Source organism: Cherax quadricarinatus, chromosome 32, assembly GCF_038502225.1.
Source record: "Cherax quadricarinatus isolate ZL_2023a chromosome 32, ASM3850222v1, whole genome shotgun sequence".
NCBI lineage: Eukaryota > Metazoa > Arthropoda > Malacostraca > Decapoda > Parastacidae > Cherax > Cherax quadricarinatus.
Genome location: NC_091323.1, coordinates 29,859,676 through 29,878,657, shown reverse-complemented (window position 1 = coordinate 29,878,657; position 18,982 = coordinate 29,859,676). Strand labels below are relative to the sequence as shown.

General features: G+C 39.5%; 1 protein-coding gene across 1 annotated transcript in view; it reads right to left on the bottom strand.

Moving 5' to 3' along the window:
* The window catches only part of LOC128690263 (uncharacterized), a 72,423-nt gene extending 57,681 nt beyond the window's left edge, over positions 1-14,742 (bottom strand). Inside the window, exons 1-5 of the mRNA XM_070090577.1 lie at positions 14,700-14,742; positions 11,077-11,134; positions 10,657-10,698; positions 10,205-10,246; positions 8,056-8,179 (exon numbers count right to left, since the gene is read on the bottom strand). Coding sequence (XP_069946678.1) covers positions 8,056-8,179; positions 10,205-10,246; positions 10,657-10,698; positions 11,077-11,131 — 263 coding nt within the window. The 5' untranslated portion in view covers positions 11,132-11,134; positions 14,700-14,742. The remainder of the gene's footprint in view (positions 1-8,055; positions 8,180-10,204; positions 10,247-10,656; positions 10,699-11,076; positions 11,135-14,699) is intronic.
* Positions 14,743-18,982: the final 4,240 nt, after the last annotated feature.

Genomic DNA, 18,982 nt, shown 5'->3' with positions numbered 1-18,982 from the left:
TGAGCATGGTGATGATGTCAAAAGTGCAGCAATCTCCGTTCAGCTTCCAGCAATTTGTGAGAAAGAAGCCCATAACTCTTGCCTTAAAAACTTGCCTTATAACTGGCTGCCAAAATGCCGAAAAATGCTTAAAAATAAAGGTTCTGAAGATAAAGACGTACAAACTATGCTATTTGCTCTTAAGTATCTGCACACTGCAGTCAAAGCATAATAGTTTTACCATCTTATGAGCAAGAGATTGTAATAACTCACTACAATGGATACATTACAAATCTTTTCATGGAACATTGCTTCCATCAGGAAGCGGTTGCCTGACTTACATCATATTAGTGCAACCAAGAATATTGATGTCATCTGTTTGCAGGAATGTAGATTGAAAGATGGAGCACCTCCACCAAACTTGCCTGGATATGCAGCTTATAACCTAAGGTCAACCAACTGTTGTGTGATGTATGTCAGAAAGAACTTGCCACATTCACTCCTTTCCTTGCAGAGTCGAGTTAACATGCAGTATCATGGTGTCAAAGTATATGCAGGCGATTTTTCCATAAACATTTTTAATCTCTATGCCCCAGCGAACCAGCTTCGACCTGATGCTTTACCAGATCGCATCAATAGTGAACCTACCATCATTCTTGGAGATTTTAATGCCAGACATAAGAATATTGGTGGGTCTATTACAAATACCAATGGAACTAAACTAGTGAGATTGCTGAATGAGCATGATAATGTTCGAATTGTGGGCACTACTGAGCCTACTCACATATATGGTGGCATACTAGATCTGTGTCTTGGATTTAATACATCATATACGATGCATGACTCTGTCATAGTTGATGATCTTCTATCTGATCACTTCCCAAGACTAACAACTGTCAATCTTGATCACATCTCCAGCAATCAAGGAGCTAAATACAGAAGGAGGAAACTTATTCTCAAACCAGAACACAGAGACAACTTTATTAACCACTTGGATCAATGGTATAAGAATTACGAGCCCACTGGCACAAAAAATTTAATGATGATTTAATTACCACTATTGAGAGTGTTCTCACAGATCAAGTGGGCAGGAAAAGGAAACAAAGACCCTCCACTATAAATAACAATAAAAACCAATGTAAATACTATAATGATCCACAGCTGCGCAATCTAACACATGCAGCTAGGAGGATTGGTAAAGCATACCGTGAATGTAGAACCCCAGACCTGCTCAAAACGTTCCAAGCTGCACTAACAAATGCAAGGAATAGGAAGGAAGAACTTAGGCAACAGGAATGGGAACAGTTTGTTAGTGGATTAAATAGGTCCACCCCTTTGAGTTTGGCTTGGAAAGGTATAAATAAAATAACCAGGAAAAAGACTGGCAATGTTGCTCATCCCTTTCCTCTTGAAAAAGCAAATGACCTCATAAATGACTGGTCCAAAACATCCAGGCATGAAAGCCTTCCATCTCATATTAGAAAAAATTTAGAGAGTACTTCTGAAGAAATGTTGAAACTGATTAATTTTATGAGCCAAAATATTGATGAGAGTGATTGCCTCTTTACCGAGTATGAATTAGATAATGCAATATAAATATATTGCTATTGTAATCGGCTTTCATTTTTAGCAATAAGTTCTTTATCATTTAAAATTTAAAGGTAGGATGTTGTGTAAACAAAATTTATTATTATTATTATAATCATATATTATAATCATATATTATAATCATATTATTATAATTATATGTAGTAGGTTGGTAGACAGCAATCACCCAGGGAGGTACTACCGTCCTGCCAAGTGAGTGTAAAACGAAAGCCTGTAATTGTTTTACATGATGGTAGGATTGCTGGTGTCTTTTGTCTGTCTCATAAATATGCAAGATTACAGGTACGTCTTGCTACTTCTACTTACAATTAGGTCACACTACACATATATGTACACGTTTATTTATACACACTCATCTGAGTTTTCTTTGATTTTATCTTAATAGTTCTTGGTCTTATTACTTTTCCTTTTATATCCATGGGGAAGTGGAATAAGAATCTTTCCTCCGTAAGCCATGCGTGTTGTAAAAGTCAACTAAAATGCCGGGAACAATGGGCTAGTAACCCCTTTTCCTGTAAAGATTACTAAAAAGAATAAGAAGAAGAAAATTGTCAAAGTGGGAAGTCTGAATGTGCGTGGATGTTGTGCAAATGATAAGAAAGAGATGATTGTGGATGTTATGAATGAGAAGAAACTGGATGTCCTGGCTTTAAGTGAAACAAAGCTGAAGGGGGTGGGAGAGTTTCAATGGAGAGGAATAAATGGGATTAGGTCAGGGGTTTCAAATAGAGTTAGAGCTAAAGAAGGAGTAGCAATAATGTTGAAGGATAAGCTATGGCAGGAAAAGAGGGACTACAAATGTATAAATTCAAGGATTATGTGGAGTAAAATAAAGATTGGATGTGAAAAGTGGGTTATAGTAAGCGTGTATGCACCTGGAGAAGAGAGAAGTGTAGAGGAGAGAGAGAAATTCTGGGAAATGTTGAGTGAATGCGTGGGGAGTTTTGAATCAAGTGTGAGAGTAATGGTGGTTGGGGATTTCAATGCTAAAGTGGGTAAAAATGTTATGGAGGGAGTAGTAGGTAATTTTGGGGTGCCAGGGGTAAATGTAAATAGGGAGCCTTTAATTGAGCTATGTGTAGAAAGAAATTTGGTAATAAGTAATACATATTTTATGAAAAAGAGGATAAATAAATATACAAGGCATGATGTAGCACGTAATGAAAGTAGTTTGTTAGATTATGTATTGGTGGATAAAAGGTTGATGGGTAGGCTCCAGGATGTACATGTTTATAGAGGGGCAACTGATATATCGGATCATTATTTAGTTGTAGCTACAGTTAGAGTAAGAGGTAGATGGGAAAAGAGGAAGGTGGCAACAACAAGTAAGAGGGAGGTGAAAGTGTATAAACTAAGGGAGGAGGAAGTTCGGGCGAGATATAAGCGACTATTGGCAGAAAGGTGGGCTAGTGCAAAGATGAGTAGTGGGGGGGTTGAAGAGGGTTGGAATAGTTTTAAAAATGCAGTATTAGAATGTGGGGCAGAAGTTTGTGGTTATAGGAGGGTGGGGGCAGGAGGAAAGAGGAGTGATTGGTGGAATGATGAAGTAAAGGGTGTGATAAAAGAGAAAAAGGTAGCTTACGAGAGGTTTTTACAAAGCAGAAGTGTTATAAGAAGAGCAGAGTATATGGAGAGTAAAAGAAAGGTGAAGAGAGTGGTGAGAGAGTGCAAAAGGAGAGCAGATGAAAGAGTGGGAGAGGCACTTTCAAGAAATTTTAATGAAAATAAGAAAAAATTTTGGAGTGAGTTAAACAAGTTAAGAAAGCCTAGGGAAAGTATGGATTTGTCAGTTAAAAACAGAGTAGGGGAGTTAGTAGATGGGGAGAGGGAGGTATTAGGTAGATGGCGAGAATATTTTGAGGAACTTTTAAATGTTAAGGAAGAAAGGGAGGCGGTAATTTCATGCATTGGCCAGGGAGGTATACCATCTTTTAGGAGTGAAGAAGAGCAGAATGTAAGTGTGGTGGAGGTACGTGAGGCATTACGTAGAATGAAAGGGGGTAAAGCAGCTGGAACTGATGGGATCATGACAGAAATGTTAAAAGCAGGGGGGGATATAGTGTTGGAGTGGTTGGTACTTTTGTTTAATAAATGTATGAAAGAGGGGAAGGTACCTAGGGATTGGCGGAGAGCATGTATAGTCCCTTTATATAAAGGGAAAGGGGACAAAAGAGATTGTAAAAATTATAGAGGAATAAGTTTACTGAGTATACCAGGAAAAGTATACGGTAGGGTTATAATTGAAAGAATTAGAGGTAAGACAGAATGTAGAATTGCGGACGAGCAAGGAGGCTTCAGAGTGGGTAGGGGATGTGTAGATCAAGTGTTTACATTGAAGCATATATGTGAACAGTATTTAGATAAAGGTAGGGAAGTTTTTATTCCATTTATGGATTTAGAAAAGGCATATGATAGAGTGGATAGAGGAGCAATGTGGCAGATGTTGCAAGTATATGGAATAGGTGGTAAGTTACTAAATGCTGTAAAGAGCTTTTATGAGGATAGTGAGGCTCAGGTTAGGGTGTTTAGAAGAGAGGGAGAATACTTCCCGGTAAAAGTAGGTCTTAGACAGGGATGTGTAATGTCACCATGGTTGTTTAATATATTTATAGATGGGGTTGTAAAAGAAGTAAATGCTAGGGTGTTTGGGAGAGGGGTGGTATTAAATTATGGGGAATCAAATTCAAAATGGGAATTGACACAGTTACTTTTTGCTGATGATACTGTGCTTATGGGAGATTCTAAAGAAAAATTACAAAGGTTAGTGGATGAGTTTGAGAATGTGTGTAAAGGTAGAAAGTTGAAAGTGAACATAGAAAAGAGTAAGGTGATGAGGGTATCAAATGATTTAGATAAAGAAAAATTGGATATCAAATTGGGGAGGAGGAGTATGGAAGAAGTGAATGTTTTCAGATACTTGGGAGTTGACATGTCGGCGGATGGATTTATGAAGGATGAGGTTAATCATAGAATTGATGAGGGAAAAAAGGTGAGTGGTGCGTTGAGGTATATGTGGAGTCAAAAAACGTTATCTATGGAGGCAAAGAAGGGAATGTATGAAAGTATAGTAGTACCAACACTCTTATATGGATGTGAAGCTTGGGTGGTAAATGCAGCAGCGAGGAGACGGTTGGAGGCAGTGGAGATGTCCTGTCTAAGGGCAATGTGTGGTGTAAATATTATGCAGAAAATTCGGAGTGTGGAAATTAGGAGAAGGTGTGGAGTTAATAAAAGCATTAGTCAGAGGGCAGAAGAGGGGTTGTTGAGGTGGTTTGGTCATTTAGAGAGAATGGATCAAAGTAGAATGACATGGAAAGCATATAAATCTATAGGGGAAGGAAAGAGGGGTAGGGGTCGTCCTCGAAAGGGTTGGAAAGAGGGGGTAAAGGAGGTTTTGTGGGTGAGGGGCTTGGACTTCCAGCAAGCGTGCATGAGCGTGTTAGATAGGAGTGAATGGAGACGAATGATACTTGGGACCTGACGATCTGTTGGAGTGTGAGCAGGGTAATATTTAGTGAAGGGATTCAGGGAAACCGGTTATTTTCATATAGTCGGACTTGAGTCCTGGAAATGGGAAGTACAATGCCTGCACTTTAAAGGAGGGGTTTGGGATATTGGCGGTTTGGAGGGATATGTTGTGTATCTCTATACGTATATGCTTCTAAACTGTTGTATTCTGAGCACCTCTGCAAAAGCAGTGATAATGTGTGAGTGTGGTGAAAGTGTTGAATGATGATGAAAGTATTTTCTTTTTGGGGATTTTCTTTCTTTTTTTTTTGGGTCATCCTGCCTCGGTGGGAGACGGCCGACTTGTTGAAAAAAAAAAAAAAAAAAAAAAAACCAAAGGTTGATCAACTGCTCCTGGAGAGGATGGTATAACCTATGATATTCTCAGAACTCTAAGGCACGTGCCTGATAACCCTTTGTTGGCACTGTATAATCTCAGTTACATTGAGGGCGTTCTTCCTACTTCCTGGACCAATAGTCTCATTGTGCCTATCCCTAAGCCCCAACAGCCTGATACATTTAGGCCGATCTCCTTAACTAGTTGTCTTTGCAAAACTTTTGAAAGAATGATGCTTAACAGATTGTACTACAGAATCAGACATCAACTTTCCCCCTACCTCTATGGGTTCATGAAAGGTAAAAGTGTGCAGAACTGTATTTCCACCTTTCTCACTGCACACACCTCTACTAGTTTTACCACTTTTCTTGATCTAAAATCTGCATTTGATATTGCAAACAGAACCGTTATACTACATGAACTAGCCAAAATGAATATTGGTGGTAGCTTACTCTGCTGGATAATAGGATACCTGTCAAATAGAGTATCCTCTGTCCTTTACCAAGGCTTCAGAAGTGATTCTAAAGAAATGTCTTTAGGTACACCGCAGGGAGGAGTTCTTAGTCCCATGCTATTTAATATTCTGATTAATGCTCTCCTAAATGCTCTACCTGCCTCACCTAAACATATAGCTATAAGCTATGCTGATGATATCATGATCCATACAACAGGGCATAAGAAGATGAATACCATTCTTAATGAAGTTCAAGCAATTTGTAATCGACTAGGCCTCATAATATCTTCCTCTAAAACAAAGATATTAACAAGCAAACGACATCCCCCACCCATCTATTTGCAGGGTGAAATCATTAGCTACGTTAAAACTTACAGATATCTTGGTGTAGATGTACCCTTTAACAAATTCACTATACCACAACTAAACAAGAAATGTAAAGCTAGGCTAAATGCTCTCAAAGCTGTTGCTGGCTACAATCCCAACTATGGTGCTAATGTGAGAATCGTGAGAATGATGTACATAGCCTATGTTAGGTCCTTAATTGATTATGCTGCTCCCATGTTGATATTAGCTAGAGAAAGTTCCCTCCGACCCTTGGAGTTAATGCAAAATGAAGCTCTCAGGACTATTCTTGGCTGTCCCAGATCTACAAAAGTTCTTAACATGAGGAAGGAGCTTGGTATTTCTAGTATCAGTGATAGGATTGTTCAAATTAACACTGTACTCAGTATTAGAATGTTGAGAAACGAACCAGACACTGTCACAGTGAATCTTACCAAGTGTCTAGAGGTAAATACACACAGATCTAAATGGATTGTGAAAACGTGCAATTGCATTAAGTTTTATAACCTGCATGAACTGTATCACTGTAGGCAACAAGAGCATTTCACCCCTCCATGGAAGATGTGTTCATTTAATATCACATACCTACAAGTCCCTCCCAAGAAGCTCATTGCTAGTAATCCCTTTCTTAAATCTCTTGTTAGAGCAACTGCTCAAGAAGAAATTTTTCGCCTAGCTGGTAGTAATAAGTTATCACAAGTTATATACACTGATGGATCTAAACAGGAGTCTTCTGGCAGGGCTGCATCTGCTCTTGTTGCCACCTCCCTAGTTAAGAACGATAATAAATTTGCTGAGTTAGGCATAAGAATTAACAACTGGGCATCTACACTGCAAACTGAATTGTTTGCAATCCTAATGGCGCTAAAGCTAACCTATGACACTGAGCTTGACTCTGTCATCATTACTGATTCTATGTCATCATTGAAGGCTCTTGGCTCATATAATGACTCCAACAACATGCTCATTGGGGAAGCCAGGTATAGATACTCAAAAATTAGGGACAAAGGAATTAATGTACAATTGCTATGGATCCCATCATACATTGGATTACTCCTTCATGATAAAGTTGATATGTTAGCCAAGAAGAGTATCCAGAAGGAGAACGTAGAATATAACTTTGGTATAACTGTGTCTAGCATTAGGAATAATATTAGGAGAGAAGTAAATAATGAAGATGATTGTTATAGGAATGCAGTTAGAAGCCTAAGTAGATCTATAACCCACTATGATAACATGAACGTAGATAAGTATGTTTATGGAGCAACTTCCAATGTGAACAGACTGACTGATGTTGTAGTGGCCAGGCTTAGGCTTGGTTACAAGTACTTCTGGCAGTTTGGGAGACACACAGATGATGATCAAACTAAATGTAAATTATGTGATCAGGCATATGGTCACTCTCTTGAACACTATGTGCTTAATTGTCCACTTATTGAGGAATACAGAGACAGACAGTATTATAACCTATGTGACATGTCAAGATATCTTATTAATGAAAATAAGATACCAGATATACTAAGCAAATTTCCTAAATTTGCTTGTAACAGATAAGTGAACTATAGATATGTAGATATAAATCCATATGTATTCCTGTTAACCCTTTGGGGCCTAGTTCCTAGGCCTTTTGTGTATCCACATGCTCTCGCGCTACCGTCCACAGGATGGATATGGGGTGCACAATAAACTAGCCACTTCGGTGGCAAAATCTAAATCTGGTAAAAACTGTGAGAATTAGTATGGAAATTAAGAAAGAACAGAAAAAGAACAGAAGAAAAATTAAATAAAATAAATAATAAACACTACAATTGTACAGCATACTTACAGTTTATTTTTACCAGTGGAAACATCAACTTTTTGCTTCTCAGTTTGTGAGGACTTAAAGAGAGTTTTAAATGGTTTCAGTAGTTCATCAGCTCTTTTAAAGTCTTCGAACATACCTCTTAACTCTGAAAGTATCAATGCTTTTCAAGAGCAAGAAAAGTAATAGACCCATTAGTTGCAAATTCATTCAACTGCTAGTGCACTCAGCCCACACACTGAGGTCCATGGTTTGATCCCCAGTACACATGGAAACACTGAGTGTGTTTCCTTAAGACACCTGCTGTTCCTATCACTAAAATAAGTACCTAGGTGTTAGTCAACTGGTGTGGATTGCATCCTGGGGACAAAATTGACCTAATTTGCCTGAAATGCTCTACATAACAAGGGGCTTTCTATATATAGTAGTATGTCACTGATGTCAGCTAGGCTTGTAGACACTGTACGTGCACTTGTAGAAATAAAGATTATTATTATTATTATTTAAATTTCTCAATAAAACTAAAATATATAAACTGTTCACAGTCTTTGAAGACATTATTCCTGAGTTTTGAAATTTTTTTCTTCATAAATGACTAAATGCACAACTAATATTATGTTACAAAACATGCACTAAACCTGTATGGGTCATACAGCTGCACAATAAAAAGCAGCAATACTGCCACTGCTGTAGCCAGATCATTATCTCTGCTACATGAACACCATCTCAAGTTCACAGATGGTATTTATCATACTTAGCATTATTTCTTTTGATTTACCTTAATTTTATGAGTACAGTGGAACCTTGGATTTCGTCTGGTGAGGATATCGCACAATTCGGATTTTGACCACTTTTTTGGGCGAAAATTTACCCCAAGTTTCATACCTCCACTCGGAAATCGTCTGTATGACGCTTCCGCCCACCTGGGATGCGGCTGCTCACACGCACGTGACTCAGTCTTCCTCTGTCACTTGTTCAGCAAGCAACATTCCGCGCGTTCATCCAAAACATTTCGTAGTGATCCATTGCTTTTTGTGCTTGTTTATTGAGTTTGACTGCAAAATAAGCCACCATGGGGCCAAAGAAAGTTGGAGAAAATTGGGCCAGAATGTGCCCTCGAGAAGGATTTTGAAGGGTTTGCGGCTGACCCTGATGACCCTATGCCTATTGTGGAATGTACGTACTGTGTCTTTGAGGAAGTCCATGGGGTTGGATGTGAATGGCCAGGATGTGGAAGAGTTGGTGGAGGATCACAGGGAAGAGCTAACCATTGAAGAGCTGCAAGACCTTCAACTGGAACAACAACAGATCGCAGCTGAGGAAATTGCTTCAGAGAAGGAGGAAGAGAGTGGAGAAAATGTGCCTTCTTCGGTGATTAAGGGCATTTGTGCAAAGCGGAGTGAGGTGCAAAGTTTTGTGGAGAATTATCACCCTAACAAAACTGTTGCAAGCTGTGTCTGCAACATGTTCAATGACAATGCCTTGTCCCATTTTAGGCAAATCTTAAAGAGACACCAGAAACAGCTCTCTGGACAGATTTTTTGTGCAACAGGGGTCGTGACTCTTAAGCTGGTCCTAGTGCCAGTAAAAGACAAAGAAGGGAAGTAATCCCGGAGAGGGCTTTGATACCTGAAGTCCTTTTGGATGGGATTCCCCTTCCAAACAATAACCTCGCCTCCCTCTACCCTCCTCGCCTTCTTCCATATGCCAACAAGAGTCTTTCAATAAAGGTATGTAATAGTGATTTAAATGTTAATTTACCCATTAAAGTTAGTCATTTATATTTATTTCTCATTGTTTTCTGTATGTAAAACTATATTCTCTATAAAATGTATTTTTTGTTAATATTTTTGGGTGTCTGGAACAGAGTAATTGGATTTACATTATTTCTTAAGGGAAATATTACTTCAGTTTTCAGTCATTTTGGATTTCGACTGACCTTCTGGAACGGAGTAAGGGCGAAAACCGGGGTTCCACTGTAGTCAATTAAGTAACAAATTCCAGCCTAATATGAGTAATATCCTACTTTAATGCAACAATACGGTTTGTCATTGCCTTCCTGTTTCTTTTCTAACTACAGATAAGCTTACTTAATGACCTTCTAGTGTTGAATGACCCATATGAGTTTAGTGGTTTTTTTTTGTGTGAATATACAGCAATACTGATTGGTTACCTTTCTCACTTGGCAGTGGAGAAGCCTTCACCCTATTTTTTTCTGAAAGGATTAAAAGAAAATATGGAATTGTTTCAATCACTGAACAAAATATAGTTACATTCTAAACCATAAGTGGAACTGGCACCTTAACCTGATGATAGAGTTCCTTTGATTTACCTTAATTTCATAGTCAATTCAGTAACTAATTCCAGCCTAATATGAGTAATATACTACTTCAATGAAACAATAAGGCTTGTCATCTTATATTTTCACAAGAAAATAAACAATTAATATAAGATAATGTCTTAAAATATTAAGCCTATTGCAGTTTTTGACAATGAAAATACTGTATTGCCTTACTATTTCCTTTCTAACTGAAGATAAGCTTACTTATTTTCTAGTGCTAAATGACCCATATGGGTTAAGCATTTTTTTGTGAGTGTGAATATACAGCAATAACAATTTGTTACCTTTTACACTTGGTGGTGAAGGAGGCACCTGCTTTAATTCATCTGCAGGGATTATAAGAAAATAAAGAATTATGTTTCAATCCCTGAACAAAATATAGTTACATCCTAATGTCTAAACCATAACAGGAAATGTAACCTTAAGAACCAGTTCCAAAAGGTAATTAACTGATGATGGAGTGATCAAAAGTAATGTTTAGGACAAAAACATTTATACTGTACACTGTGACCTATATCTGTCCATAATACAGATTATCAATGAATTTAAGCAAAAAGTTGTAAGCCAAAGATCCTTTTATGAGTCCAAGAGATTGTCCATATTCAACACAGAATGAGGATTTTCACAAAAATTTTAACAGTATCATTTGTATTCTAACCCAACGAAAATGGAGTGAAGTTAAAAGACTATTTTTCAAGACCCACCTGTCCTTTTCTTTGGTTGCTTCTGTGAAATTTTCTTTTGCTTTTTTGTATCCATGATCTGTAAGCATAATAGAACAAAATATATTACTTGTACATTACTTGTATACCTGGAGAGAGTTCCTGGGATCAAAGCCCCCGTGGCTCGATCTGTGACCAGGCCTCATGGTGGATCAAGGCCTGATCAAGCAGGCTGTTACTGCTACTGAACTTGCACACGAAAATCACTCATTACGAAAGCAAAAGACTTGGCAGACGATGCACCATCCCCCCAATGAAAAGCAGGGGTGTCACTAGCACGTTAAGAGACCATACAATAAGTGTCAGGGGCCCGAGACTGTTCAACTGCCTCCCAGCACACATAAGGGGGATTACCAACAGACCCCTGGCAGTCTTCAAGCTGGCACTGGACAAGCACCTAAAGTCAGTTCCGGATCAGCCGGGCTGTGGCTCGTATGTTGGTTTGCGTGCAGCCAGCAGCAACAGCCTGGTTGATCAGGCTGATCCACCAGGAGGCCTGGTCTCAGACCGGGCCGCGGGGGCGTTGACCCCCGGAACTCTCTCCAGGTAAACTCCAGGCAAACTGGTGCGCAGTCCAGCATACGACCCACAGCCTTGCTGGTCAGGTACTAACTTTAGGTGCCTGCTTGAAGACAGCCAGGGGTCTATTGGTAATACCCCTGATGTATGTTGGGAGGCAGTGGAACAGTCGTGGGCCCCTCACACTTATTATGCTGTCTCTTATCGTGCTGGTGGCACCCCTGCTTTTCATGGGGGGATGTTGCACCGTCTGCCGTGTATTTTGCTTTCGGAGGGAGTGATTTTCATGTGCAAGTTTGGTACTAGTCCCTCTAGGATTTTCCAGGTGTATATATTCATGTATCTCTCCTTCCTGCATTCTAGGGAGTACAGGTTTAGGAACTTCAAGCGTTTTCAGTAATTGAGGTGTTTTATCTCTGTTATGCATGTCGTGAAGGTTCTCTGTACATTTTCTAGTTCAGCAATTTCACCTGCCTTGAAAGGTGGTTAGTGTGCAGCAATGTTCCAGCCTAGACAGAACAAGCGACCTGAAGTGTCATTATGGGCCTGGCATCCTTAATTATGAAGGTTCTCATTATCCATCTTGTTATTTTTCAAGCAGATGCGACTGATACTCTGTTATGGTCTTTGAAGGTGAGATCTTCTGACATGATCACTCCCAAGTCTTTGACATTAGTTTTTCGCTCTATTGTGTGGTTGGAATTTGTTTTATATTCCGATGAAGTTTTAAGTTACTCACATTTTCCATATTGGAGTAATTGAAATTCCTCATCATTGAACTTCATAGTGAAAGGTAACAAGATTAAATTACTATATCTTCAATCATCTATAAAGTGATGCACCAGTGACTTTGAAAAGGAGATAAATGACATGCCCATGCACTCTGTCCCAGGCCCAGACTCATGGAACTCCGTGTTCATCAAGAACTGCAAGAAGCCCCTATCACATGCTTTTAACATCCTATGGAGAGTAAGCATGGACATCGGTCGTCCCACAGCTGCTAAAAACAAGACATAGCTCCACTCAACAAAGGGGGAAGAAAGCAATAGCAAAGAACTACAGACCGATAACGCTAACATCCCACATCATAAAAATCTTTGAAAGGGTTCTAAGAAGCAAAACTGCCACCCATCTAGATACTCATCATTTACACAACCCAGGGCAACATGGGTTTAAAATAGGTCACTTCTGTCTGTCCCAACTACTGAACCACTATGACAAGGTCCTAGATGATCTAAAAGATAAACAAAATGCAGATGTTGTATACATAGACTTGGCAAAAGCCTTTGACAAATGTGACCATGGTGTAATAGCACACAAAATGCGTGACAAAAGAATAACAGGGAAAGTTGGTAAATGGATCTATAATTTCCCAACAGGACACACAGTAGTAAACAGATTAAAGTCTGAGGCAGCTACGGTGAAAAGCTCTGTTCCACAAGGCACAGTACTCGCTCCCATCTTGTTCCTCATCCTCATATCCGACATAGACAAGGATGTCAGCCACAGCACCGTGTCTTCCTTTGCAGATGACACCCGAATCTGCATGACAGTGTCTTCCATTGCAGACACTGCAAGGCTCCAGGCGGACATCAACCAAATCTTTCAGTGGGCTGCAGAAAACAATATGAAGTTCAACGATGAGAAATTTCAATTACTCAGATATGGTAAACACGAGGAAATTAAATCTTCATCAGAGTACAACACAAATTCTGGCCACAAAATAGAGCGTAACACCAACGTCAAAGACCTGGGAGTGATCATGTCGGAGGATCTCACCTTCAAGGACCATAACATTGTATCAATCGCATCTGCTAGAGCAATGACAGGATGGATAATGAGAACCTTCAAAACTAGGGATGCCAAGCCCATGATGACACTCTTCAGGTCACTTGTTCTATCTAGGCTGGAATATTGCTGCACACTAACAGCACCTTTCAAGGCAGGTGAAATTGCTGACCTAGAAAATGTACAGAGAACCTTCACGGCGCGCATAACAGAGATGAAACACCTCAATTACTGGGAGCGCTTGAGGTTCCTAAAACTGTATTCCCTGAAACGCAGGAGGGAGAGATACATGATTATATACACCTGGAAAATCCTAGAGGGACTAGTACCGAACTTGCACACGAAAATCACTCACTACGAAAGCAAAAGACTTGGCAGACGATGCAACATTCCCCCAATGAAAAGCAGGGGTGTCACTAGCACGTTAAGAGACCATACAATAAGTGTCAGGGGCCCGAGACTGTTCAACTGCCTCCCAGCACACATAAGGGGGATTACCAACAGACCCCTGTCAGTCTTCAAGCTGGCACTGGACAAGCACCTAAAGTCAGTTCCTGATCAGCCGGGCTGTGGCTCGTACGTTGGTTTGCGTGCAGCCAGCAGCAACAGCCTGGTTGATCAGGCTCTGATCCACCAGGAGGCCTGGTCACAGACCGGTCCGCGAGGGCGTTGACCCCCGGAACTCTCTCCAGGTAAACTCCAGGAACAAAGATGTGGGTTTCTCTAAGCTTATGTCTAGCATCGGGTGGCAAAGTTAATACTGTAGTTTAATTATTATTATTATAATCAAGGGGGAAGCGCTAAACCCGGAGGATTATACAGCGCCTGGGGGGGGGGATGTGGAAGGCATTCAGGCTTAATTCGGGGAACTGGAGCACAGATCCAATTCCCTAAATCAAGAGCCCCTCACCAACATCAAGGAACCTTCCCTGAGGGGACTGTAGTTTAAACACTTTCTATAATCATACAATACAAAGAATTACGTTAATGGATTCCATCAGCTATGAAATAATTTTCATAGAAAAACTGATGACTTTTTTTTTCTAAATACTCCGACTATATGCATAAATAACTGATAAAAAGGTATTTGCGGGAGAATAACTTCGTTTCGAGAAAATTGCAAAAACAAAAAAAATGTGATTAATGGCCACAATACATCATTACTAGCCGCCCAACAATGTTTGCATGTAGTCTACGAAGTACAAGCTTCAAACAGGATACTATAAAAGACCAAGAATTCTAGCAGAAAACTATATATAAGCCACGAAATTGGGAGCACAGCCGAGCAACACACTGACAGCTAAGCAAACTGATGTGCAACTGGTAGCCGAGGCGCCTGTTTCCCGCCACTCACCGTCCCTTACACTAGGATGAGATGTCATCTTTTGCTTTTTCTAAATATTCAAATAATAATAATGATAACAATCATAAAAAATGCATTTATACCCAAAACAACACTATTTGCATGACTGTGTTACTGTGATGACGTCATCGCATTTAATAAGAAAATAACGATAGAAAGACCAACTCACAAACATCTTATCAAAATATAAAAAACTTCAAAATGTTACCAGAATTATGCACTATTGTGCTGAGGGACTGAATACCTCAAACTCCCTCATTTTTCACCGTTCTTCTCTGTATTGGACTGAGGAAACCACTGGCTGGAGAAAAGTTTCTACACTTATGATTCCGAAATGTTGCACAGGTGTCCAATTCTTCGACTCGTACACTACTTTTCTTGACCTTAAACCTGTATTTAACACAGTTAATACACATATAATCACTATTGAACTTGCCAGAATGGATGTAGGTTGATGTCTTCTCAGGGAATCTGTCTCATGTCCCACCATTATTGTACAAGAGAGTGGCCCATGTCCTCTCGCATACTATCTCATTGCTTTTTAACAAGTCACTAGAAGCTAGCACCTTCCCGAAACTACTCAAGACGGCAAGGGTTACACCAATACATAAAGGTGGTGACCCTACAGATTTAAACAACTATAGGCCAATATCAAACTTACCATTGCTATCCAAAATCTTTGAGAAACTCGTGCACAGGAGACTATATTCATTTATAACGTCACAAAACATACTCAACCCCTGCCAATTTGGATTCAGGAAAAATAAAAGCACTAACGATGCAATTATAAAAATGCTAGATCTGCTTTACACAGCATTGGAAAATAAGGAATATCCACTAGGAATTTTTATTGACCTAAGAAAAGCTTTTGACACAGTAGACCACGGCAACCTACTCCACAAACTTGACCATTATGGTATAAGAGGCCATGCGCTTGCATATTTCAAATCTTACCTTACTAATAGGTATCAGTATGTCACCATTAAAGACACAGCATCAACAACACAGCCACTTGATACTGGAGTTCCGCAGGGAAGTGTCCTTGGTCCCCTGCTCTTCCTCATATACATCAATGATCTTCCAAACGTATCTCGACACCTGAACCCCATTCTCTTTGCTGACGACACGACTTATGTCATCTCTCACCCTAATCTTGCAACCCTCAACACCATTGTTAATGAGGAGCTGATCAAAATATCGACTTGGATGACAGCCAATAAACTTACGCTTAACGTTGACAAAACCTACTACATTATGTTTGGTAGCAGAGCAGGAGATGCGCAAATTAACTTTAAGATCGACAACACTCTAATTACCAGGCATAATGAGGGCAAATTCCTAGGCCTATACCTCGACAACAACCTGAACTTCAGCACCCATATCCAACACATAACCAAAAAAGTATCCAAAACGGTTGGGATCCTCTCCAAGATACGATACTACGTGCCGCAAACTGCCCTTCTCACACTATACCATTCACTTATATATCCATACCTCACCTATGCTATCTGTGCTTGGGGTTCAACTGCAGCAACACACCTAAAGCCAATAATAACCCAACAAAAAGCCGCAGTAAGAATAATCACTAAATCCCATCCCTGGCAACACCCCCCCCCACTCTTCATAGATCTAAACTTACACCCTGTTCAGTACATCCACACTTACTACTGTGCAATCTACATCTACAGGACCTTAAATTCCAATATTAACCTTGACCTAAAACGCTTTCTTGATAGTTGTGACAGAACCCACAGGCACAACACCAGACACAAACATCTCTATGACATTCCCCGTGTCCGACTAAACCTTTACAAAAATTCAATGTATGTCAAAGGCCCTAAAATCTGGAACACCCTACCTGAAAATTCCAAAACTGCAGACACATTCATCACCTTCAAAACTACCATCAGAAAACATCTTATCTCCCTGATACACCCTGTCAACTAATAATACGAATACCACCTGGTGGTTCACACTTACACTCACTCACCCATTTGACCATATACAGAAATATCAATCTCAATCTCAAAATAATGAATCTTAACTAGTCATAAGTTGGCCTGTGATACTCCAATACTGAAACTATGTATAGTGCCAAAACAAAAGCATTCACATTGCTAAACTCACAACTAGTATTTAGTCACTTAGCCATAATACCAACTTATCTCATAATTTTGTAACATTTTAAACCTAAGATTAAATATAAGTCTGCCCGAAATGCCTAGCCATGCTAGGCGTTCTAGTGGTACACTGTAATTATTATTTTACTACATGTAAACTACACAATACCAAATTCTGTAAACTGAGCATTGTAATACTTATAGAGAATAAAGTTTGAATTTGAATTTGAATTTGAATTCTCCGCTGGACCAAAGAATGCATCTCCAACATAAAATGCGTGCTGTTCCACGGACACAGAAGTTAAGATATTAAAATCAGGTCCGGGTTGACATGCTCGTTAGGTTATAATAATAATATTTATTTCTACAAATACATGCACAACGCATAAAGGAATAGACGACATACTACTGTATAGATAGCCTTTTGTTATGCAGAGCATTTCGGGCAAATAAGGTCAATTTTATCCCCAGGATGCGACCCACACCAGTCGACTAACTCCCAGGTACCCATTTTACTGATGGGTGAACATAGACAACAGGTGTAAAGAAACACTCCCAGTAATATTTCTACCTTGGTTGGGAATCGAGCCCAGACTCTCTCTGTGTGAAGCGAGAGCTTTAGCCACCAGGCCACGGGGCACCGTATGATGCTATGTGTGATAATCTATGTAACTGTATGTTGCTCTGTGTGATAATCTATGTAACTATACTGCTCTGTATGATAATCTCTAACTGTATGCTGCTATGTATGATAATCTATGTAACTGTATGTTGCTCTGTATGATAATCTATGTAACTGTATGCTGCTCTGTATGATAATCTCTGTAACTGTATGCTGCTCTATATGATAATCTATGTAACTATGATGTTATGTATGATAATCTATGTAACTGTATGCTGCTATGTATGATAATCTCTGTAACTATGCTGCTATGTATGATAATCTCTGTAACTGTATGCTGCTCTGTATGATAATCTATGTAACTGTATGTTGCTGTATATGATAATCTATGTAACTGTATGCTGCTGTATGATAATCTATGTAAGTGTATGCTGTTATGTATGATAATCTATGTAACTGTATGCTGCTATGTATGATAATCTATGTAACTGTATGCTGCTCTGTATGATAATCTATGTAACTGTATGTCGCTGTATATGATAATCTATGTAACTGTATGCTGCTATGTATGATTATCTAAGTGTATGCTGTTATGTATGATAATCTATGTAACTATATGCTGCTATGAATGATAATCTATGTAACTATTTGTGTATATCTGAATAAACTTAATGATCCTTGTGGAGTCAATAGGTTTTAAACCCCGACCAACTAACCAGCACAAAGATCTCACATCAACACTCAGCGCACCACTGAGTAAGAACTAAGAATTTCCACTCCATCAACCTGTGCAAGCTGTGAAACTGAACAGGTATCATACGAGTCAAGATGACGAAGTACGAAGCGTTCTGAAGAGAACAGAATACAACACCAGCTAGAGCAGAATAGTAAAATGAACAGTTTGTTACAACAAAGAACATTTTTCTAATGCCTTTCATGGATATATTATTTTGAATTGATCAGTGTATCTCGTAGCGCCATATTTGCTTTTTCTTACCCCAAGGGCGGTACAGGTACCTCTGGTTAAGAACCAGTAGTGTAGAGTGCGAGATGGTGGTATGGGAGGATACTGGGTGTTAGTGTAAGGTAAGGGAGGGTGATGCTTAGGAGTAGGCAACGTGGCGGGCAGGAATGTTGTTTGATGTTGATCAGGTGTATGTAAGTGACTGGAAGGGGAAGGGATGGGGGAGAAGAAAGGAACTGCCTATGAGGAAATCTGGACAGGCTGCAAGCCTGGTCCGACAAATACCACCTGGAAGTTTCATCCAAGCGAATGCAAAGACATGAAGTTTGGAGAAGGACAAAGAAGACTGCCCCTATCATGTGCTTATAACATCCTATGGAGAGAGAGCATGGACACAGGGATCGTCCCACAGCTGCTAAAAACAACAGACATAGCCCCACTCCACAAAGAGAGCAGTAAAGCAATAGCTAACGTTTTATATCATAAATATCTTTGAAAGGGTTCAAAGAAGC